Consider the following 25828-nt stretch of genomic DNA (forward strand, 5'->3'; position numbering starts at 1 on the left):
GACAAGGGGGCACGCCAAGAAAATAGAAAGTAGCTCATTTAAAACAAATTAAAGAAAATTCTATTTTCACTCAGCACATAGTTAAGCTCTGGAATTCACTGCCAGAGGATGTGGTTACAGCAGTTAGTGTAACTGGGTTTAAAAAAGGTATTCAAGGTGCTGTCTCACCATGAAGCGATACAGAGGCAGTATGACATCCACCATTTTATTCACCATTTCCTTCCTAATAATTCCTATCATTCTGTTTGCTTTTTTGACTGCCGCAGCTCACTAAGCTGACAATTTCAATGTATTATCCACTGTGATGCCTAGATCTGTTTCCTGGGTGGTAAGTCCTAATGTGCAACCTAACATCATTTAACCATAGCAAGAATTATTTTTCCCTATATGCATCACCTTGCACTTGTCCACATTAAATTTTATCTGCCATTTGGATGCCCAATCTTCCAATCTAACAAGGTCCTCCTGCAATTTATCACAATCTGCTTGAGATTTAACTAATCTGATTACATTTGTGTTATCCACAAATTTAAGTACCTCATCTTGCTCCTTTCCAGATCATTTATAAATATATTGAAAAGCACCGGTCCAAGTACAGATCCCTGAGGCACTCCACTGTTTACCCTTTTCCACTGAGAAAAATGTCCATTTAATCCTACTCTCTGTTTCCTGTCTTTTAACCAGTTTGTAATCCACGAAAGGACATCACCTGCTATCCCGTGACTTTTTAATTTTCTTAGAAGCCTCTCATAAGGCACTTTGTCAAACACCTTCTGAAAATCCAAATATGCCACATTAACTACATCCCACCACAATAAGTTGTATTATTGCATTTGTTTTTGTTGAACTGTGAAGAATAGCAGCGCTGCTTTGTTTGTTCTGGTCATAAATAAATTTATGAAAACTTTTGACAGAGTCCAGCCTGAAGTCTATTCTCTGGCTATCCCAAGGCCACCTTACGGTGCCACAAGCAAATGAAGTTTAATATGGAAAAGTACAAAGTGATGCACATAAGGAAAAATAATGCCAAGTACAGGAACACAAGACTGGGTTCCATATTGGAGCTCATCAGCCAGGGAATGGATCTTCTGGACAATATTTTGAAATCTTCAGCTCACTATGCGGCAGCAGTCAAAAAGCCAACAGAATATTATAATTATTTGGTAAGGAATGAGAAATAAAAATGAATATCATAATGCCTCTGTTTCGATCTATGGCACAACCAACCTTGAGTATTTCATGCAATTCTGGTTGCGCCATCTCAAAAAAAGACATAGCAGAACTAGAAAAAGTACAGAGAAGTGCAACAAAAATGATAATGGGGATGGAAAAACTCATAAGGAATGGCTAAGCAGGTTAGATCTTTTTTGCTTGGAAAAGAGACAACTGAAAGGTGATAATATGATAGAGGTTTATAAAATCATGAGTGGGATGGAGCAGGTAAATAGGAGACAGTACAATCAAGCTATGGAATCCGCTGCCAGAGGATGTGGTCAAGGCAACTAGCATGGCAAGGTTTAAGGGGGTCATTTTCTATCACTTATTGTGTGCGATAAGCGGCTATCGCGAAAAGTCCCTTTTCGCGTGCAATAGCTTGCCGGGGGCGGAGTCGGGGTGGCAAGGGGAGGAGTCGGGGCAGCGAGGAGGTGGACGCTGCAATGTCTTTGCTGGTAGTGATAAGGTAAGCACCGTTATCATCGCCAGAAGCGCGCCCCATAGCACCACCTTTCACGGGCGCTATTGGAAGCGAAAGCCGGCAGCGAAAACACCGCGGTGATGTGAAGGCTGCCGGCTTTCACAGGCCCACCCCCCGTTTTCGCTGGATTCACCATTCTGCGTTAGAATGGTGAATCCAGGCCTAAAAGAGGTTTGGACAAGCTTATAAACAGTTATTAGCCAGATAAACTCGGGAAAGCCATTGCTTATCCCTGGGAATAACAAGAAATAGATCTACTTTTTGGGATCTACCTCGAACTTGTGACCCAATCTGGCCACCGCTGGAGACAGGAATGTAGGCCTGATGGACCTTAATCTGAATTAGCATGGACTGCTTGTGTTCTAAGAATTAAGGATAAAGACATTACAGGGAGTATTTTTACTTGACCTTTCTCCAATGTGCCTCAGGTGTGGTATGAAAAGGGGTTGCAATGTCCTAATGAATCATGACCTTGAGTGATTTCATGCTATTATTAAATAGATCATTTGTAGAGAACAATAACTTATTTTAAGTTCAGTTGTAATGTTAAGCAATATAATATCTAAACATGTTTGGGGAAGTGGAGACAGCCGATAAATTATTATTATATTTAATGGATTTGATATTCAGAATGTGACAAAAGCATTCCAGTAGTTAACAGTTAAACTTCCATCTATAACTGCAAACAAAAACCCAACAATATAGAAAATATAAAGATAAAAGACAATGGACAAACTAGTACAATACTTAAAAACAAATATTGGTATGTAGAGATCCTGTCAGATCCCTACTAAGAATTATTCAGCATATTCCATCGGTGTGGGGAGATAGCATAGTAAAGCTGTGGGTATGAAGAGTTCCCCCTAAGAAGAGAGTACATGGTGTGTTCCTCTGCTATAAATACTTAGACCACCATCTTAGGATGTGGGTTTTCTGCTTCTCTTCCAGGCTCAGAATGCCATGGCTATCCCCTTATTTTCTTATTGTTTAAGTTTTAATGCCTCCGTGGAGTCTTATTTGGATGGGAGTTTCTTTCTATCCACCCTATCCATTTTGTATTTTTGATGCTGATTTATATGCATTCTGAGTATTCATTACCTAGGGACTCAGTTACGTTATTTTCTTTGCTACTCTAACATCAAAAGGAGAGGTCTGAAAAGAAGCTGTAGATCATCAGTATCCAGAGGAAAGATGACTTACAGCCATCCAGAGGAGAGGAAGGAGAAAGGAAGGATCCCTATAGGGCCCATGAATATCTACCGGAGATCTTGGAAGAAGAATAACTGCAGTATCACTCTGATACTAGAGAGGAGAATAACTGGTGCATTTAAGGTACTGTGAGGAGAGAATATGGAGAGGTAGGAGATAAATGACGTGTAAAATATGTTTTGTATTCCTGTTATAAATAAAGAGTTTAAAAAAAAAAGGGATTTGATCTTTGATATTCCACCTACATTGGGAGGGAAGAGCTAAAACTTGCCCTGTGCCAATGGGAGGGTGAAACATCAGAATAAAGGTTTAATTAACTGGCTTTTACCATCTTAAACTTTTATAAGACCTTGAGAATTTACAAACTTATTGAGAAATACTTGGAGACAGAGAAGCACTGCAAAGACTATTTTCATCATTTTACAACCTCTCAGTAAATGTAATGTTGGAAACCAAGTCGGCTTCCAGTGTGTTTTACTGTCAGTATTATCATCATTTCAGTATATACATTAATTTGAAGCTGGGATTTAGGACTGCGATGGGAAGGGCCTTGGAACTTATCATCCTCCCTCCACTCAGGGAACCCTGATGTCAAAGACACATTCGAGCCGAGCGCACTGGTTAACCCCTGGTTGGATGCACATTTTGGACGCGCGTCCACAACCCTTTATGCTATAAGGGGATTAGCGCATCCAAAACGCGCATCCAACCCCCCCCCCTCCGCGAAGCTAATAGTGCTCAGCACTTGCAAATTCATGTTGATGAGGCTATTAGCTATTCTCCCCCGATGCAAACGAAAGTACACCCAACGCGTACATTTTTACCCTTCAGAAATTAACGCCTGTCCACCCGGCTTAACATTATGGGAAGTTTATCACCTAAAACGGTATTTGAGATATGGCCTCTGGTACCACTGTCCAGATATAACTAGACCAGGGGATACAGGTATAATATAATTCGATTTATGTTCTGCCGTTTGTGACTGGCAGCCAATTCAAAACAAATTCATTCAGATACTATAGGCAGGGGTGGTCAACTCCGGTCCTCAAAAGCCACAAACAGGCTTGGTATTCAGGATATCCACAATGAATATGCATGAGGTAGATTTCCATGCACTGCCTACATTGTATGCAAATTTATCTCATGCATATTCATTGTGGATATCCTGAAAACCTGGCTCCTGAGGACTGGAGTTGGCTACCTCTACCATAGGTATTTCCCTGTTCCCAGAGGGTTTACAATCTAAAGGGGTAATTTACTAACTACAATATATTTCTGTGGAAGGGAAAAACACCTCAGGCTGTGGAGAAATACTGTGGGGGGTTTCTAAAGTTGCAGTACGCAGCTTTGGAAACCATACAGTATTTTCCCCACGGAAAAATTCAGCGGGACAAAATTCCACACTGAAAATGTCTAAAATTTGTGCAATGGTGGACTTTTAATTAAAGAGCAATATCTGCCTGAAATAGCCCCTTCCCAGCATGTACAAGACCCTTGCCCACCCCTGCCACCTCTAGAGGCAGCCTAAAAAAACTCCTTCCCAAACCCCCCTTTCAAAAAAACCAGCCCTACCACCCAGTTCCCAATTCTAGCCAGGCGCATAAGTCAAACAGCGCTAGACGCTTGTCAGATTGGCGCCGACAGCCCTCGTAAGTGGTATACTTAGTATAAAGGCCTATCAGCCCCACTCTGACTTTAAGCGACCGTCCACACCACGGCCTAGGGGGTGCTCCTGGTAGCCTAGTGAGGCCAGGGGCTGGGCTAGGGTGAGTCAGGGTTGCTGCCTTCTAGTCTGCTGGTCCAGCATTCAGAACCAGGACACTGTGTTTTTTTGAAAGGGAGATGTTGGGTGGGGATGGGGCTTCACTGCATGACTTATAATGTTTATTGTTTTCTACTGTATTCATTTCTGGGCTGCATCTAGAGGAAGGGACAGGGTGGGCAGGGGTCTTGCATACTTAGGGAGGGCTCTTTCAGGCCTCGGGGCCCTCTAAACCTCAGGCCAGGAGCATCAGGATGCTCATTAGCATCCCAAACTTCCTGGTGAAAGTTAGCTACAACTCCTGATGCAAGCCACATTATGTTATCTGTATTAAATTACCTATTAATAAGTTGTTTTGCATGTATTTGCAAAGCAGCACATTTCCATATCTGTGTTATTTTGCTAAAGTCATCACATGCTTTTGCCGCAATAAGCATTTATTGTGCAATAAATGTTTTTCATGGCTTAGTAACCAAGCTCCTAAGTTTATGTCTGAGACAATGGAGGGTGACGTAAACTGCCCAACGTCACAAGGAGGATTAGAACATTGGTTTTCCTGGTTCACAGGTTGCTGCTCCAACCACTCTTTATTCATCTTATTTTATTACTTATGGAAGAACATTTTCTAGGTGCTGGTAAAGAAATAGAAAACAAGGCTTACTGCATGCCCTTTGCACTTTGCAGTGCAGTTGGTCCATCCATAGGCTTGTGCAACATCCACACATTGACTGTCACTGCACACCTGCAATTCAAGTTAGACATGCGTATAATCGTCAGTGGTGTTTCCTAGGAAAGCATTGGGCAATAAGATCTGCAACACTGTTACCAAATAGCGGCTGTTTAATGAATTAAAGAGGGAAATTGTATCTCTGCTGTTCATTCCGTGGGCATACAGTCTATGGACCCAGTTTACTAAGTGTTGGGGGAAGCCTTAGTAAACCAGGCCCTTAGCATGGTGCCTGACTCCTGGCAAGTAAAGAGGATAAATGAGCATTACATTTCTGGATGAGATGAGGGGGTTAACATAAGTACAAAATCACATGGTACGAGCAATGGATGGCTGGTGCCATCTTGTGCTCCTACCATGCAACAGGGGCTGACCAATGGCACCAGTAGCCCCTGTGACATAGTGAGGGCAAAGGCTATCGGCTGCCAATATTGAAAATGGCGCTGATAGCCTTTGCCCTCACTATGTCACAAGGGCCGGCCATCCATTGCTCCTACCATGTGACAGGGGCTGACCAATGGCACCGATAGTCCCTGTGACATAGAAGGTCAAAGGCTATCGGCGCCATTTTGAATACTGGCAGCCGAGGGTGTGAGTGCAGGAGATGGCTCCTGGACCCTCCGCTGGACCACTAGGGAGTTTTGGTAAGTCTTGGGGGGGGGGGGGGTTCAGGAGGGTGGGGGGTTGTACTTAATTCAATTTTAGCCGGGAAACGAATAAGAATTAACACATGTACGTATCAGGGGCCCCCCTTGCCGAATGCAATGTATCTGCCCCCCGACAAATACGAATCCCGAATGCAACATATGGCATCCCTCTGCACATCCCTAGTATACTCACTCTCACACACACTCTCTCACACACACACCCCAGCTCTCCCCCATCCACTCACACTGGCTCTCACTTCCACCCCACATATACACACAGTTAGTCATCCATCCACACCCACAGGCTGGCAATCACACATACACACATACAGATAGTCATATTTCCCCACACAAGGGCTGTCACCTAGCCATACACACATACAGGCTCTCACTCCCCATACACATAGAGGCTGTAAAACTCCACCCCTACACACAAAGCCTTTCTCACACAAAAACATACCCTCTCACTCATCCACAAACACACATCCAGATTTTCACACACCCATAGGCTCTTACCCTCCCTCACCCATACCCACACATAGGCAGTCACACATACAACCCCACTCCCACACACATCATCTCACCCAGTCACACACCCACACTCCCTTAACCCCTAGGTATACACAACCACTCACCCATATATACACAGGAGCTTACCCACCCAGATAGTCATATACACACACACACAGGCAGTCACCCACCCACACCCTGCTGCTCAAATCCCTACACCCAGGTACTCCTCCACACACAGGCTCTACCCCAGCCACACACACACACACAGGGACTGGGCCTCTTCTTTAGCTGCCAGTAGGATGGGGTCTGCTGGTGGTACTTGGTCCTCCTTCTTGCTTCAGCCACCAGTGGGATGGGTTCCACTGGTGGCCACCCCATCCTCTCTCTTTCTCTTCAGCCAACACGGGACAGGCTCCGCAGCGGCCTGCCAAGTTGTTGGGTGGGCAGCAGCAGGAGTCGCATTTATCCTAATGTCATGTCCTGCTGCCACGGGGCTGATCTTGTGATAAGAGCTGCAAGATTGACCATGCAGCAGCAGCAGCAGCAGGACATGACGTTAGGATAAATGCGACTCCTGCTGCCCGTGGGGGTGGTGTAGGCCAGGGTGTATATGATGTCACTGATCGGATCGAGCAGGCATTGGATTTATCTCTGCCCAATCTGATGTATTAAAATGGGGTTGCACTTGCCACCCCGTAGTGACAGCTGTGGGCTAGGGATGCACTGAATGAATCGACACTGGACAGGCAGCAGCCTTTGATGTTCAAGGATGTGCTTGCAATAGCTCGGGCCTTGCCTGGCTTGTGCTGGTCTGACTTCAAGGTTACGCTGTTCAGGGCTGCATTTGTTCTTGCATTTTACAGGGCTCTGTTAGTAGGGAAACTGGTAGCTTCCTCAGTGAATAGGTCTGGGGGTTTCAGGATTGTGGAAAGAGGATGTCCAAGCATTTAGTATTATGATTATTCTGCATATTCATCGCTCCACGGTGGACCAGAGAGGTCGGGGCAGGAGATTGCATTAAACAGATTGAGGAACCGGATGGCATTCCCAGTTGACAGCATGCAAGCATTTGCAAATATAGATCTGACAGAGGGTAGACAATTGTTGGTGCAGAGTGACCGTTCCCCCATTGACCTGCTACCAATTCACAAGCAGATAATCCGCAATTTGGGAGGTGATGCAGATAGATACGGAATACATTTGTTTCACATAGGTGCATCTGCTTTGCAGGGGAAGCTGGTCTTTCAAGCGCAGTCATACAGTGCACTGAGCGGAAGCTATGGGGCACATGGCAGCCTAAGCATGAACTTTCCTGTTCTCTGATTGCTTCCTTCTTGGCTGCTGGCAGGGGCGACTTACAAAGGGGTGCACCTGGATTGTGGGTCACTACTTCATGTACTGGGCTTCAGGAAACAGGAGAATTTGTGGGATTGCATTCAGGGTATGAGATGGAACTAGTTGTTGCTTGTCATATTGGCACTGCTGTTGGAAGTAGAGGCCCAGGAAGCTGCAATTATTCATTTGGGAGGAAATGATGTGGGCACACGATTTTGCCTTGAATTCCTTGCTGTGGCCAAAAAAGATCTGTGATTTTTTATGAATCAGATGCCTTCTACATGCTTTGGATGGTCCGATATGATTGTGATGTCTAAATTTGGGAATCAGCCACTCTGGAGGTGAGGTGTCAAGAAGATCAGCAATGAGTTGGGAGCATGGTGGGAGGCCCAAGGGGAGTTCAGGGGGAGAAATGAGGGGCCTGAAGAGGGATAGCCTGGATTTTATCAGCAGGGCGCGGTGCACCTTTCAGACATTGATATTGACTTTAACAACTCCCTTAGAACAGGTTTTGTCTTAGGTTTTCAATGCCACAGTTTCATGGGGGAATAAGTGTGAATCTTCAATTGACCCTTGTATTGTGGTGAGTGACCTCCTAGCCCTGTCTGCTATTTTGCATAATTGGTTCGACCGTTTTCGATTATAGGAATGGGTGTTCAGGTTTGAGGGATGGGGTCGATTTTCTAGGTGGTGGTGGGTTTGTGTGGTCCCTGATTGGGCTGTGGAACCTCCTGTTGGGTTGTGGCGGAGAGGGACTGGCACACGGCTGTGGCCTGGGAAGCTGAGGTTGGCGGTAGGTAATGTAACTCCCCCCCACCCCCCAGCTTTGGAGGGACTGTCAGTGTCATGCGAGTTCAAGCTGTATTTCAGTTAAGGCTAATTTATGCGGAGCTTGGGAAGGTTTACAGTAAAGTGCAGCCATATTTATAGATTTATAAGTTTCTTTATACGCTGCCTATGCAAAGAGCCCTAGGTGGCTTACAAGACGACATACACAATAGCTAATGAATTGAACAAAAATGGATACATATTCCAATAATACAGAATAAAATTACCCAATGTGGGTAAAATTAAAATCCATTTTAAGTGCTTTGTATTTTCTTTTGGGGAGGGAGAGTGAAAGGGAAATAGAGGCTTCCCCAAATGCTCATGTTAGTGTGAGGATGGATAGGCGGAGTCCCGGCCTGCTGTTATTAACATGGTGTGTTGGACCAGGCTCCCTCCCACCCAACCGAACCTCTGTTCTGTAGATGGTGATGGATTCTTCCCCCACCCTTCCCCCTTTTCTTCTTTGTAGGAATTCAAACCAAGCAGGAGCTGGAGAGCATCCTAGCTAGTTGATTTACATGGGGATCTTCTTGAGTTGAGGGCCTCCCCCACCTTTAAATAAGCGAGCCCACTCCTCAATTATTTTCTCACTCAGGCTCCTCATTTCCCCCCGACCCCCCCCCCCCCCTTTTTTTTTTCTCATATATTGTTGGTTCCTGTTATGTGTTTCTTGTCGCAGTAGCAGGTGATCGGATCCTATTTGATTTGATGTACAATTGGTTTGATTATTTTTGATTAGGTTTGAGGGGGGGATTTTCTAAGCAGTGGTGGGTTGATGTGGTCGCCAATCAAGTTGCAGAACCTCCTGTTGGGTTGCAGCAAGGAAGGACTGGAGCATGGCATTGGTCCATCCGAGTGGCCTGGGAAGCTGGGATTGGCTGTAGCTGGCATACTGCTAGGTTGTGGTGGTAGGCCCCCCAGACTCGGGGGGGGGGGGGGGAGGGGGTGCGAGTGTCACAGTCATGTAAGTTGAAGTTGTATTTTCAGTTAATGTTCTTAATGCTGTTTTATGCAGGGCTTGGGTGGGTTTTCAATAAATCCTTTCAAAGTGCATTGCTTTTTCTTTGAGGGAGATAGAGAGAATAGGAAACCGAGGCTGTCCCAAATGCCCATGTTAGGAATATGGATGTAAGATATGGAATGCGCCTGTAGGATATAGACATAGGAAATCCTTTTTCTGCAAGCAGAATATGGATTTCAGATGTTGGGTATGTTGTATACATTTGGGATGCAGGATGTGATGAGTGCACAGAGAATATATGTATGTAGGATATAGAATGTGGGTATGGAATATGCATGTTGGATATCACACACAGGTGCATGCATCAAGATAAACCACTGCTATGACTACTAGAATTTAAGGTGAAATAAAGACCTTCAGACTCACTTTTTCATCTTCACATTTTGTCCCACTTTCCACAAGCCCTATAATTTTTTTAGCGTGGTAGGAAGTTTTACAGTCTCTGTATGAAGCCGTACTTCCAAATGTGGGGAGGTCTGCACCGCCAGAGCAGTATAGCTTCCCGCATTTCATGTTCCTGTTTCAGAAAGAAGGGAAACAGCCAACTGATACTTTGTCACAATAACTCATTGACTGAAAACCTGGTAACGTGACGCAATGTTGGCGGCGACTGAATTGCTGAAACTGGGAGTAAATGTGATTACAAGGAGAGAAGATGCCCCTCTGCATGGAGAGTAGGAATGTGCATACAAAAAAATGTCATGGGTTTTTTTTTCATTTTCAATTGGTTTTGTTTTGCCTTTGTTTCATTTCATCGTTCATTTTCAAATGTGCTTAAAAACCACTTATGTGCTAACATGAAAAACTGAAACAAAATGTTGGGGTTTTTTTTTTTGTGTTGTTTTGGAAATGCCACAAAAGGAAACAACTAGTTTTGTTGCTGATTGTGTCCTATTCAAACAACACAGCCCTAAGGAACAACTGACCATATTTCAGCCATATGAAACACTTCCTACAAAACATACATAAAGCAAGGAAAAGAGTTATAAAAAGAAATAAGAACATAAGAAATTGCCATGCTGGGTCAGACCAAGGGTCCATCAAGCCCATCATCCTGTTTCCAACAGAGGCCAAACCAGGCCACAAGAACCTGGCAATTACCCAAACACTAAGAAGATCCCATGCTACTGATGCAATTAATAGCAGTGGCTATTCCCTAAGTAAACTTGATTAATAGCAGTTAATGGACTTCTCCTCCAAGAACTTATCCAAACCTTTTTTTAACCCAGCTACACTAACTGCACTAACCACCTCCTCTGACAACAAATTCCAGAGCTTTATTGTGCGTTGAGTGAAAAAGAATTTTCTCCGATTAGTCTTAAATGTGCTACTTACTAACTTCATGGAATGCCCCCTAGGCCTTCTATTAATCGAAAGTGAAAATAACCGAGTCACATCTACTCGTTCAAGACCTCTCATGATCTTAAAGACCTCTATCATATCCCCCCTCAGTCGTCTCTTCTCCAAGCTGAACAGCCCTAATCTCTTCAGCCTATCAAGTAAATACGAGTTAAGACTGGTTAGAGTAGTGCTCCCCAACTCTCTCCTAGAGGCACACCTATCCAGTTGGTTTTCAGGATTGCCACAATGAATATGCATGAGATAGATTTGCATAGCCTGGGTCTCCAATGTATGGAATATCTTATGCAGAATCATTATGGATACCCTAAAACCCCACTATTTAGGTGTGCCTCCAAGAGAGAGGGTTGGGAAACCCTGGGGGGGGGGCCGACGCAATAAGACGTGCGCTGAAAATGGGTGCTCGTATTTTCCTAATGCGAACGCAGCCACATCCTCCGGGCACCTGATGCAGTATTTAAATAAGGGGCTGTTAAAAGGGTGCGCTAGGGGAGAATTGTGCATCTGAAGTGCTCAAATGCATGGGTTGCCCATAATTGCAGCAGGCACTCAGTACGAACGACCATTTTTATTCCCTTTCTCCTCTCCGATTTCTTTGTTGTTTTGCTGAGGTTACTGAAGCTGCCCATAGTTAAGTGCCCCTTGATATGGGCGTCTAAATTGTGCAGCCATAATTTATTATGTTTTTTAATCAAGCCAATATACATTTAATTTTCAACACCGTGAGCAGTAAATTTAAGTGTCACAACGATACTAAGTAGGAGGACCCACAGAGGATTGCATTTTTCTGTTTCTTATGAGTCCTTGATTTGCGAATTGATTTTACACTACTTCCGGGGCTGGAGTTAAATTTGCACCATTAAAAAGTCTTCATTGGGTGCCCAGCAATTTCCTGCATCGGGGGAAACTAGCTTTTAGCCTCATGTACATGAAATTTACATATGATGGGCTCTATTGGCTATCCATTTGTTTAAGCGCCCATTTTGGATGCACTAATCTTATTGCATCGGGTGCCAATCTAGTGCGTCCAAAATACACACCCAGCCGCTCATAGACCCGTGCGCTAGGCTAAGCGCACTTTATTGCATCAGCCCCCTGAGCTAGAGAACGAGTGGCAAAGATGTGCTTTGCCCAACAGAATATTTTAGTCCTGACCTTCTAACTCTCATCCGAGTGCAGCATGAAACATTGATATAGGAGCTCGAAAAAGAACAGGATTTCAAGTTAACATTAAATTAAGCTGGCTGTCATGATACTGTCCTGTATCTTCCTGTGCTCAGCAGATGCAGGAGACAATCTCGCATTGAATGTTTAGCAACGAAATTCCCTGCGCTGGGCTCTTTCCCATGTTTCAGTAGCGATTGCTGCTGTTGCACAGGACAATTATTTGTATGTCCATAGCATAGCTTCTTCCTCTCGTGTGATCTGTCTGGGAAGGGAGCCCTGTGGAAGCTGCACTTTGACCCTGGGAAGGGGGAGGGGTGCCTCAGTCAAAGCTCTATACCATAGTAATGCATTTTGCTGAAGGTTTATGATCCAAGGTTCCTCTGGTGCATCAGTGAAAGAAGACAATGTTGCCATCGCACCCAGGTAAACCCAAAGATATTGATCCAGTTCCTACTTAGAACATAAGAACATAAGACTTGCCATATTGGGTCAGACCAAAGGTCCATCAAGCCCAGTATCCTGTTTCCAACAGTGGCCAATCCAAATCATAAGTACCTGGCAGGATTCCAAGGGGTAGATGGATACCAAGCTGCTTATCCCAAGAATAAGCAGTGGGTATCTGCGACATTACCTTAATAATGGTTTATGGACTTTACCTCCAAGAACTTATCCAAATAATTTCTAAACACAGCTGCACTAATAGTTTTCACCTGGCAACGAATTCCAGAGCTTAAATATGCATTGAGTAAAAAAAAATATTTTCTCTTATTAGTTTTAAATGTATTACCCAGTAATTTTATCGTGTATCCCCTAGTCTGTGTACTGTTTGAAAGAGTAAACAACTGATTAACATTTACTGTATCCATTCCATCCATTATTTTATAAACCTCTATCACATCTCTCCTCAGCCATCTCTTCTCCAAACTGAAGAGTCCTAACCATTTTAGGCTTTCCTCATAGGGGAATCGTTCCATCCCCTTTATAATTTTTGTTACCCTTCTCTGTACCTTTTCTAATTCTGCTATATCTTTTTTGAGATGAGGTGACCAGAACTGCACACAATACTCAAGATGAGGTCACACCATAGAGCAATACAAAGGCAGCATGATATTCTCTGTTTTATTCTCCATTCCTTTCCTAATAATCCTTAGCATTCTATTTGCTTTCTTGGCTGCTGATGCACACTGAGCAGAAGATTTCAACGTATTATCAATGATGATGCCTATATCTTTTTCCTTGATGGTGATTCCTAATGTAGACTAGGGATGTGAATCGTTTTAGGACGATTAAAATTATCGTCCGATAATTTTAATATCGTCTTAAACCGTTATGGAACACAATACAATAGAGATTCTAACGATTTATCGTTATAAATCGTTAGAATCGTGAGCCGGCACACTAAAACCCCCTAAAACCCACCCCCGACCCTTTAAATTAAATCCCCCACCCTCCCGAACCCCCCCCCCAAATGACTTAAATAACCTGCGGGTCCAGCGGCGGTCCGGAACGGCAGCGGTCCGGAACGGGCTCCTGCTACTGAATCTTGTTGTCTTCGGCCGGCGCCATTTTCCAAAATGGTGCCGAAAAATGGCGGCGGCCATAGACGAACACGATTGGACGGCAGGAGCTCCTTCCGGACCCCCGCTGGACTTTTGGCAAGTCTTGTGGGGGTCAGGAGGCCCCCCCCCAAGCTGGCCAAAAGTTCCCGGAGGTCCAGCGGGGGTCAGGGAGCGATTTCCCGCCGCGAATCGTTTTCGTACGGAAAATGGCGCCGGCAGGAGATCGACTGCAGGAGGTCGTTCAGCGAGGGTTCCGGCGCCTCGCTGAACGACCTCCTGCAGTCGATCTCCTGCCGGCGCCATTTTCCGTACGAAAACGATTCGCGGCGGGAAATCGCTCCCTGACCCCCGCTGGACCTCCAGGAACTTTTGGCCAGCTTGGGGGGGGCCTCCTGACCCCCACAAGACTTGCCAAAAGTCCAGCGGGGGTCCGGAAGGAGCTCCTGCCGTCCAATCGTGTTCGTCTATGGCCGCCGCCATTTTTCGGCGCCATTTTGGAAAATGGCGCCGGCCGAAGACAACAAGATTCAGTAGCAGGAGCCCGTTCCGGACCGCTGCCGTTCCGGACCGCCGCTGGACCCGCAGGTTATTTAAGTCATTCGGGGGGGGGGTTCGGGAGGGTGGGGGATTTAATTTAAAGGGTCGGGGGTGGGTTTTAGGGGGTTTTAATATGCCGGTTTTGCGATTTTACGTTTTTTTCAATTTTTTATGATTTTTCACGATATTTTACCCCCCCAAACGGCAACAATACGATTCCCTCCCCCTCCCAGCCGAAATCGATCGTTAAGACGATCGAGGACACGATTCACATCTCTAATGCAGACCCTTGCACTGTGTAGCTAAAATTTGGGTTATTCTTTTCTAAGTACATCACTTTGCAATTGTCCAAATTAAATTTAATTTGCTATTTGCATGCCCAGTCTCCCAGGTTTGTAAGGTCCCCTTGCAATTTCTCACAATAATAATAATTATGTGTCATTGGCAAATTTGATCATTTCACTTGTTGTTCCCATTTCCAGCTCATTTATAAATATATTAAAAAGCATCAGTCCCAGAACAGATCCCTGGGGCACTCTACTATTCACCTTTCTCCATTGGGAAAATTTACCATTTAGCCCAACTTTCTATCTTTTAACCAATTGGAAATCCACAATAGGCAACTGCCCCCACCCCATGACATTTTAATTTCCTAAGAAGTCTCTCATGAGGAACTTTGTCACATGTTTTCTAGAAATCCAGATATACTATATCAACTGGTTCACCTTTATTCACATGTTTATTTACACCCTCACAAAAATGTAGCAAATTGGTGAGGCAAGACTTCCCTTAGCTAAATCCATGTTGGCTTTGTCCCATTAAACTATGCCTATCTATATGTTAAGCAATTTTGTTCTTTATTATAGTTTCTAATATTTTGCCTGCCAAGGACATCATTCTCACTGATCTGTAGTTTCCTGGATCACCTCTTTATCCCTTTTTAAAATTGGCATTACTTTGGCGACCTTCCAGTCTTCAGGTACCATAGATGTTGTTAATGAAAGTTTACAAATTTCCAATAGCAGGTCCTGAATTTCATTTATCAGTTCTTTCAGCACTCTGGGATGTTTACCATCTGGTGCAGATGATTTGCTATTCTTTAGTTTGTCAATTTGCCCTAGTAATCTTTCAGGTTCACCAAGATTTATTTCATTTCCTCTGAATCATCACCTCTGAATATCATTTCTGACATGGGTATCTCTCTTACATCTTCCTCGGTGAATACTGGAGCAAGAATTTATTTAGTCTCTCTGCTATGGCTTTGTCATCCCTAAGTACCCCTTTTACCCTTTAATCATTTAATGGACCAATTGACTCCCTCATAGGCTTTTTACCTTGAATGTACCTGAAAAAGTTTTTATTACGAGTTTTTGCTTCTACAAAAAACGTCTTTTCAAATTCTGCTTTTCCTTCCATATCAATGCTTTGCATCTAACTGGCCAGTGCTTATGCTGTTTCCTGTTTTCTTCATTTGAATCCCTTTTCTATTTATTGAAATATGTTATTTTAGCTATTACAGCCTCTTTCACCTTACCTTTTAACCATGACAGTAGTTGTTTAGACTTCCTTCCACCTTTTCTAATGCATGGAATACATCTGTTCTGGGCTTCCAAGATGGTATTTTTCAACAACATCCATGCCTGATCTAAACTCTTAACCTTTGTAGTTGCTCCTCTCAGTTTTTTCCTCATTTTATCATAGTGACCTTTTGAAAGTTAATTGCTGTAGCAGTAGATTTCTTTTGTACCCTTCTTACAGTTATTAAGTCAAATTTGATCATGTCAAGATCACTATTGCCAAGTGGCTCCAACACTGTTACATCTCACACCAAATCATATGTTCTACTAAGGACTATGTCTAAAATAGTTTCCCCTGTTGTTGAGTTTTGAACCATGAAGCAGTCAATTATTTCATCTAGGAACTTTACCTCTTTAGACTAGCGTGTCTCTAGCATCTCTTTTTGGACAGGAGCGTCGGCTGTCAGCGAGTTTGACAGCCCTCACTCAATTTTGCCGGCATCGGTTCTCAAACCCGCTGACAGCCACGGGTTCGGAAACCGGACGCCGGCAAAATTGAGCGTCCGGTTTTCAACCCACGAGCCGCGGGCCCATTTTAAATTTTTTTTTTTAATTTAAATTTTTAACTTTTGGGACCTCCGACTTAATATCGCCATGATATTAAGTCGGAGGGTGCACAGTATCGCAGTGGCATTGGGTGGCACGGAGGGGGTGCAATGGCATGGGGCGGTGGCAGGGACTCTGTACACAGGGTGGTGCAGAAGCTAATGCCAGCCCTTCCTAAAACCCTCTTCCCTACACCATCATCTTATCCATGCATTGAGATGCTGGAGCTCTGCCTGCATCTGGGATCCTACACACAGAACAGGGAGCATTTCTGATAATGCTGCCCTGGAGGTTCTGGATTTCAACTTTCTACCTAAACCCATAACATTTGGCTTCCAGAACCTACCTATGTCATTGGTATCTTCATGTACCAAGACAGCCGTCTTCTCCTCAGCACTATCTATAATCCTATCTATGTGATATGTGAGGTCCGCCACCTTCGCACCAGGCAGGCAAGTTACCAAGAATCCTCACTTTTCATGTGGCAACCCTAAACACAGTATCGGAAGTAGAGCTGTAGAAGGAACCTAAATGAAAGAGCTGTCACGTTGGAGAATGGTGAAGATGAGAAAAGCGGATATGAGAGGATTGGAAAGATGCATCTTGGGTCTAAGTGGGGCAGAAAAGTCCATAGATCATATATAATAGTACTATGTTGTCTCAACACACACATATTAAAATAAATAACTCTCAAAACTTACTGTTTTGTGCAGGGAATGAATTTATCTTTATTCATTTTGCAGAATCCATATATGAACCCTTCCAAGTTAATTGTATAACATTTATCACTAGCCACATTAGCATCTGCAGATACAATTAGAAAAAATATATAAACAATGTAAGAATAACCAGGAACTCTGTGCATCAGGGGACTTCCCATTCTAACTTATCTCTGATCATATTATTCCAGATCACAGCGGTATGCTCCTTGTACGAATATTCTTGTATTCTGTAAATACTGCATGCATCAATTACTGTTAAACTGCTTACTTATGATGTAAAACTATTATTAAGATTTTTGCTGCTCTTTTTATAGCAGCTAACTGCAGATTGCTTCAAGAAAAGTGGACTGGAGAGTGAACATAAACGTTTGTTCAGGATGTACTCTGATATATCACTGTATCTGTTCACAGTACAGATAAGAAGCAAAAGGAGATGCATTTCTGTGTCTAGCATTTTTTAAAACCAAAAATTATTTTAAACTGTCTGTTTTGATATGTTTTCAATTCTAAAACTCCTAAGAACTAGGAGAAAGGAAGCTTTGGGATAGGTTGCAAGCTTGTGCACAGAACGGGGGAAGCAGTTTGCATGGGGCAGTGCAGTGGCTTCGGCTGGGAGAGTCTGAGGAATAAGGTATGTGTGTGTGTGTGTGTGTTTATGTGTGTGTGTGTGTGTGTGTTTATGTGTGTGTGGTGGGGGTGGTCTCCTGAATAGAGTTGCCACCTTGCCAAGGTTCACCCAAAGAGGCTGATCCCCGTTGCATAAATAGCGAGGCAGTTTTGCTCTTTTCTTAGGGAAATCAGAACAAATACTTCATGCCTGGCTGAGATGGCAAGCCTGCTCCTGAAGGAGGTAATTATTTTGGCTATGGAACTCGGAGTAGGAAGAAACAAGCTCTAGCAGTTCACTATCGGAAGGGTGCATGCTCCTGAAGTCCCACTTACCTTTCCCCCACACAGCCACACATTGATCCTGCAGAGTAGGGCATCTTCCTTTATAACAGTAACCTCGGTTATCCTTGCAAGGGGTTCCATCCTCTTTATATTTGTCAGCTGGACAATGGGCTGATTGACCATCACATACATCTTCAAGATCACACTCTTCCTTGAGTGGTCTGCAAATGAATCCAGCGCTCTTAAACTGGGGGAGATAAAGAGGACAGATACTTCGTATGGCCAGGAAAATATACAGTACCCCAAAGTTCTACCTGACCAGCAGGAATTAAAGACAAGCTGCCTCCAGCCCAATCTCCATGTGGTTGGCAGATGGCAAAAGATGTTACAGCCAAATCAGAGTGTGGTGTAACACTCCGGTGACCCTGGAGAGAGCAGCGGCCATTTTGTTCAGTGATGATGTTATTGATACCATGACTAAATTCCTCACTTTAACATCATTTTTCCTTTCTGTCCTGGCTTTAGCTGCAACCTTTGAGCTGTGACTAAAGTAGGAATGCCCAATAATTGAAGAAAAAATTATAAATTTAGTTTCCATTTTTAAAGTTAAAATGCTTTAAAAAAAAGGACTTCCCCCTGCCCCTCCCCCCCCCCCCCCCCCAAAAAAAAAATCTCTTTAAGAATATTACTGTTGGTGGGCACCAATCATTTCCCAAACTAGTCTTTTGGAAACTTTTGTTATCAGTCCTTTTTTTAATAAATGTTTTTAAAACGATACTGAATGATAGAAACTCATCTATGGATGATACCACGGGTGTGTATTTCATGGAGCCATGAGCCTGCAGTGACATCAAACAACAAATCCCACTATCACAGCACTACTGGAATCGATTTCTAATACTATATTTAAAAATTATGTAAATGAAAGGGATAGCTTAAAAAAAAAGAGAGAGAGAGAGAGCCACATTCTTTGATGGTGATTACAAGGTTATTTGACAGGAAATAGTCGTAAGAAATATTAAACGCATTTGTACATTTTCCATTCACCACTAGATGGCAGGCAAGTACCTTGTATTCCATGATTCCTAAAAGCAGCTGCTGTGCAGTCACAGCATTGCTGTAATTGTTATTAAAGTGCCATCAATTTATGGAGAACTATCCGCAAGTCAGGAGTTAAAACAAAATACATGAGAGAGAGAAAATAAATTAAATCTCAAAATATTGCCCTTCGAAACTTCTTTTCCTTCTCACCCCCTAATCCCCAACAAGAATCCCTTTGTACCATCTCCACAGCCTCAGATTTGCATCCCTCACCGCTTCTCAGCCTTTTGGTGAAGATCAAGTGTAGTGTAATTAGAACTGGAATTATTTTTTCAGTATGTAGCTAAAGACAGACCATGCCATCTTTTCAAGGGTTGGTTCATGTTTTAATCAAATTGGGTGAACTGAAAAGTCAGACTTTTTTGTAAACAATGGCAGGATCATGGTCTCTTCCACAAATGTCACAATATTAGAATGGTAAGCTATTGGTTTTAAAAAATAAAATCATCTATAACAAGCAAGTGTCTGATGACCATAACTCAACTTTCAAATGCTGTTTAGACAAGTGAGTCATCTCAACCCACAGGAAGGAAGACTAGCGCGGAGAAGGAAAAGACATTTTTGGTCACAGTAAGGTGAAAAAAATGCATCACCCATTGCACAGTTTGTATGAATACAGTGCATATTTATTTATTTATTTATGTAAAACTTTTATATACCGACATTAGTGTACAACATCATGCCATTCACACTGAAGGAACCGGTTATAATGCTGCAGGCATGCCTGCAGCGCCAGACCCTTCCTGTGGGTAGCTCTAATGGCGATCCTGAGCCAGTCACAGGAAATCTTGGTCTCTTGGATAGCCATTGCCAGCATTGTGAACCTACGCCTTACGACCACCTGCTATTAGCAGGAGTCCCAGCCGCTCTGCCTCCTGATAATTAAGGACCTTTGCTTTTAGTTTTTATTTTATTTTTCCTTGGAATTTATCAGTCTGTTTATAAGAAGAAGAAACATGGGCAAAATTAGTGGGAAAAAATGACAACACTTTTCCAGGTAAATATAATGTTTTGTCCTTTTTTTAGTAACTTTGTTTATTTGAGTCACATGAAACCACACAAAGAAAGGCAAAAATATCCAGCTCAGTGCAACCAAAAACACGCCAATTTGGTTATATGTGCTCAACTTAACATTTTCCAGACCACCCCCCCCTTTTTATTTTGGCTGTCCCATACACACGCTGATCCACACCACATAATACCAATCACTCAACCCAAGTTCCTCATAGAAGCACCTGCTAGGGATGTGTAGACAAAAAGTTTTCGTTGAATCGGTGATACGTTTTCGTAGAGGGTCGATTCCGTTCAATATGGAAGTATGGAGAATTCCATAAGTTGACGATCTGTCCATACGTTTCCCAGTTCCCATTAAAGTCAATGGGGGAAGGATTTCCAGCCTATTTTTGGCTGCAGAATTGGGGTTTTCTTATCAATTTTCATGAAACTTCTGGGGAGCAATCATCACAACAACAAAAGAGCTCCAAGGTACTTAGACTGTGGCAAAGTGGCAACTAAGTGGCATGAATAGCCTAAGGCACTGGAAAGGTGCAAAGGGGTACCAGGAGTGGCAAGAGTGCTTTAACAGAGGCACAAAGCAGCAGTGAGACTGTCAAAAACACACCACAGCTTCAAAACAGAGCACCGATAGCAGATGCATGAACCATCAAAGGCAGCACCGCAGGCAAAGCGGCAAGACAAGTGGCATTGACATCCAACAGCACAATGAAGGGGGAACATAGCAAGCAGATAGACTAGCCCCAAGACACTGAGGAACCATGAGAGTGGCAAGAACACCACAAGGAGTAAAGTGAGTCATCTGGTGTATGGCAGCAAAGCAGAGTGGCAGAAAGAATTCAGTACAAAACACTATGCACCATACATAAATTAATACACAATGAAAAAGCAGACTGGCTGAACACAGCCCTTCATGTACACGTCCCAAATAGGAATCTGAGATCTGCCAACAAAGACCTCCTCACTATTCCATCAGTCAAAATAGCCAGACTCACACAGGTAAGAGAAAGAGCTCTATCCTTGGCAGGACCCATACTTTGGAACACCATGCCCACAGATTTAAGACTACAAAGCACAACAAAACCTTCAGAAAAAAATCTAAAAACCTGGCTTTTTAAAAGAGCTTACCAAAAAGAAAAAGGAGAATAGTACTCAAGGGAAAGAAGGTACAAACAAACAATTGAACAACAAACACAAAACCAAAATCAATGTGTGTAATTTTAATCAGATTAAGTTTCATTCTTTTAAAATCAGCAAAAGGGTGAAAGTACAATGATAAAGGTAATCTAGTAACCTAAACTGTTAAAATGTGAATTGGAAATGACTCACTACACTTACCATTTGATATCATTTACAAACTATGTTACCGACCCTAAAATGGCACCTATGTAACTTAAGATACGGTAGCATCATTTATGTGCCTAAATGTAAACCGTTGTGACGGTTCTCACCAAACGACGGTATAGAAAAATGTTAAAATAAATAAATAAATAAATAGGGGCAAGACAGGCTGGCAGAGTTGAGGTAGTCTGGTCTGGTCCCTGTGGTTTTGATAGGGGAAAGACAGGCTGGCCCAGGAGAGAGTTCCCTTTCCTTTGCGCAGGGAAGGACTCCCTGGAACGGGTCCACCCCTAGAGTTGGGTGTACCCGGTGTTTACATTGGCGTCCAGTGAATATCCTTGGCATCTAGTGAATTCCATTGGCGTCTAGTGAATTCCGACTGTACTTACGCACTTCAGCTGATGACAAAGGAAATGGAAGATCTCTCAGAAATAAGAATACTGCTACTCAAGTCAAAATCTGCAATATCAACCTATGTTGACTTTGTACCATAGAGGTCAAACACTTCTAGGAACACAAGGCCTGGATGAACAGGCACAGCAATCGAGATCAAACACCGGTAGGAACACCTGGATGAACAGGCACAGCAATCGAGATCAAACACCGGTAGGAACACCTGGATGAACAGGCAGAGCAATCGAGGTCAAACACCAGTAGGAACACAAGGCCTGGATGAACAGGCACAGCAATCGAGGTATAACACTTTTAGGAACACAAGGCCTGGATGAACAGGCGCAGCAATCGAGGTCAATCACCAGTAGGAACACAAGGCCTGGATGAACAGGCGCAGCAATCGAGGTCCAACACCAGTAGGAACACAAGGCCTGTATGAACAGGCACAGCAATCGAGGTCAAACAGTGGTAGGAACACCTGGATGAACAGGCACAGCAATTGAGGTCAAACACCAGTAGGAACACAAGGCCTGGATGAACAGGCACAGCAATCGAGGTATAACACTTTTAGGAACACAAGGCCTGGATGAACAGGCACAGCAATCGAGGTATAACACTTTTAGGAACACAAGGCCTGGATGAACAGGCGCAGCAATCGAGGACAGAGGTCAATCCCACCTAGGTACACACGGCCTGGATGAACAGGCGCAGCAATCGAGGACAGAGGTCAATCCCACCTAGGGACACAAGGCGTGGATGAACAGGCACAGCAGTCGAGGACAGAGGTCAATCCCACCTAGGGACACAAGGCCTGGATGAACAGGCGCAGCAATCGAGGTCAAACACTTTTAGGAACACAAGGCCTGGATGAACAGGCACAGCAATCGAGGTCAAACACCGGTAGGAACGCCTGGATGAACAGGCACAGCAATCGAGGTCAAACACCAGTAGGAACACAAGGCCTGGATGAACAGGCGCAACAATCGAGGTCAAACACCAGTAGGAACACAAGGCCTGGATGAACAGGCGCAGCAATCGAGGTATAACACTTTTAGGAACACAAGGCTTGGATGAACAGGCGCAGTTATCGCGGTCAAACACTGGTAGTAACACAAGGCCTGCACAGTAGACGGTGAGGCACAGCGATTCATGTCAGGAACATGTGCTGCAGTGATTACATTATCTTGAGCATAGGAGGCAATTGGAGCTGCTGCAAGACTTTGAATAGCTTTTATTCATCTTGCCATTCACAGGGAAAATTTGGAAAGCCAAGCAAAGGCAGGTTTAATTTCAAAAACACTAGCATTTCCATCAACTCTGGTGCCAGCCTTGAGCGGTGAGGGCTCATGATATCCCCTGTCATTGAAAAGACACGTTCACTGGGCACACTGGTTGGTGGACATGACAGATATCGTTCAGCCACTTTGGCTAGGTGTGGCCAGACAGTGGACTTGTGTGCCCAATATGCCAGCGGATCTGTCTGCATGTTCTCTATCGGCTCTGAGAGATACCGTGTCACTGACAGCTGTGCTGCTGTCTCCTCCTGTGCTTGGGAGGGCTCAGAGTCACTCAATCCAGCTACTTTCTCTCTCGCCCATTGCACAACTGATGAATCTTTATGGCCAACATGCCTTGGGCGTTCTGACGTGGAGGAGGAGGTACTATCTGCCACTGACACAGTGCTGCTCCTTCCTGGGCTAGCAGCACAACTCTGTGACGTGCCTGCTGTTTCCACCTCTGCTTCAAGCCTAATCTGTCTCCGCCTATGGCGCTCCTGTTCACGGACCTTACCTAACAGCAGCTCTTTCACAAATGACAGACAATTGGTCTGTAGGGCGAGTTTACCTTTCACACTGGGATCACAGACAGAGGCGAGCATGAATGTGCTGTCTTCTGTTAAAGGCCTTAATCTGTCTTTCACCTGCTGCTGCAAAACGTCCAGACACTGCAGCACCTCAGCAGTCATTCCCTCTTGCCGTTTAAAGGCCTCCAAATGGTCATCCATGAATTTAACTATAGGGATGATGTCAGCCAAGGTGGCACTTCTGGAACTCAGCTCCTCCATGACATCCTTGAAGGGCTGCAGGATTTTTACCAGCTGACTCATGACTAACCAATCGTGATGCCCTAGGGGATTCTGCACACCTATGTCCATTGTACCAGAAAGTTCATGAAGGGGTGTCTGCAGCTCCAGTAACCCCTCCAGCATCATAAAGGTGGAATTTCACCGGGTGGCAATGTCTTGAATGAAACGCTTCTGAGGCATATCCAAATCAGTCTGCTTTTGTCGGAGAACCTGCCCCGCCTTGACACTTCTGTGGAAGTGTGCTGCTATGTTCCTGTAGTTCTGTATTAACCTATGCAGGTATTCATTCTCCTTGTCCTTGGACTCCAAGCCCAGAGCTGACTTCACTACCAGATGCAGAGTGTGTGCAAAACATCGGATGTTCTTAAACCGCCCATCGCTTATTGCCTTAACCATGTTTGCACCGTTGTCTGTGACAAAAAACCCTGCCCGCGTTTTCCTGTCTCGCTGGTGTAGTTGCCAGCTCGCCAGCATCTTTCTGATGCATGCTAGAATATTGGCAGCGGTATGGGCCTGGTCCGTCAGGTGGGTGAGCAGTAAAGCCCACCTCCACCCTGATACTTCTTCAGTAATAGAGCTGCTGACTGCCCCTGCCTCTGCCATGTCCCACCAGTGTGCTGTCAGAGAGAGGTAAGAGTGTGCAGCATTCATGGCGGTCCAGATATCGCAGGTGAAATGCACTCTTCCGTCTGCCTTACCTAGCAGTGCTTGCAAGCGACTGTGACACTGCTTGTACAGACTGGGGATGACCTTTCTACTAAATGTGGTTCTGCACGGGATTTTGTAATTTGGAAGTACAACCTTCAAGAAACGCTTGAAACCCACATTCTGCACTAGCTGCAAGGGCTGGTCATCAATGGGCAATCATTTCCCCAATGCTCCTGGTTATAACATTTGAGGCTTCCTGCCTCCTACCCCGGAATAGCGTTACCGCACTCCACCCCATTTCCTCCATGGTGGATTGTCGCTTCTGCCACATGTCAGTGGGTTGTTGGCCTGCCGCCTGACTGCTAGAAGGGTTTGAGGGCGTGGGCTGACTCTGCTGCTTTCCTACCACTGCACACTGGTTGGAAGGGGTCGCCCGACTGAAACTGACACCATCCCCAGATGGCAGTAATCTTGTTGGGTGTTGCCTCTTCATATGATGGTTCATGCCAAAATTTGATAGATGACCCATTTGCTTGCCTCTGCTAATGTCCCTGGCACAGTAATTACACCAAGCATAACGCGGGTCTTCTGTCACTTTAAAATGTTTCCAGATCGGAGATTTCTTTTGTGATCCTCCTCTCTCTGACACCTTTGGGGTGGATGCTGGCACTGGAGTTGAGGTACTAGTGGGTGCACCCTGAGAAGCAATGCCAGAGGGGGCACCAGTCACCCTCTGTCTCCTTTCTGACACCTCTTCCTCCTCCTCGATATCACTGTAATCTCTCCCGGGCCCCTGCTGCACAATTCTGGAGGTGGAGGCTAAGACAGGACTAACTGATTCTACCGAAGATTCGTCAGCTATTACTTCTTCCGTTTCTGATGAGAATCCCACCCAAGAAGATTCTTCTTCTGAATCAGAAGCTAACAGTGCCAGCGCTACCTTCTGACCGGTAAGTCTTAGTCGAGACTTCTGTCCCCCTGCTGCTCTTGGGTGTCTAAATTTTGTTGGGCATGACTCTGCCTCCACTTCCCTCTTCTCCAAAACTACAGGGGCAGAAACAAGTGGTGGCGATGGCGAAGTATCATGGTCCGATTTCGGTTTTTTTGCCATGGAACTGCCATCCCCTACCAAGAGTTTAGATTGCGACA

At 44.3% G+C, this 25828-nt stretch overlaps 1 protein-coding gene across 1 annotated transcript in view; it reads right to left on the reverse strand.

Annotated features, from left to right (window-relative positions):
- Nucleotides 1–25828, reverse strand: part of LOC115092794 (disintegrin and metalloproteinase domain-containing protein 28-like) — a 141905-nt gene that overhangs the window by 18334 nt on the left and 97743 nt on the right. Inside the window, exons 14-17 of the mRNA XM_029604113.1 lie at nucleotides 18148–18343; nucleotides 17185–17287; nucleotides 10105–10255; nucleotides 5329–5409 (exon numbers count right to left, since the gene is read on the reverse strand). Coding sequence (XP_029459973.1) covers nucleotides 5329–5409; nucleotides 10105–10255; nucleotides 17185–17287; nucleotides 18148–18343 — 531 coding nt within the window. The remainder of the gene's footprint in view (nucleotides 1–5328; nucleotides 5410–10104; nucleotides 10256–17184; nucleotides 17288–18147; nucleotides 18344–25828) is intronic.

Source organism: Rhinatrema bivittatum, chromosome 5 (genome assembly GCF_901001135.1).
Source record: "Rhinatrema bivittatum chromosome 5, aRhiBiv1.1, whole genome shotgun sequence".
Lineage (NCBI taxonomy): Eukaryota > Metazoa > Chordata > Amphibia > Gymnophiona > Rhinatrematidae > Rhinatrema > Rhinatrema bivittatum.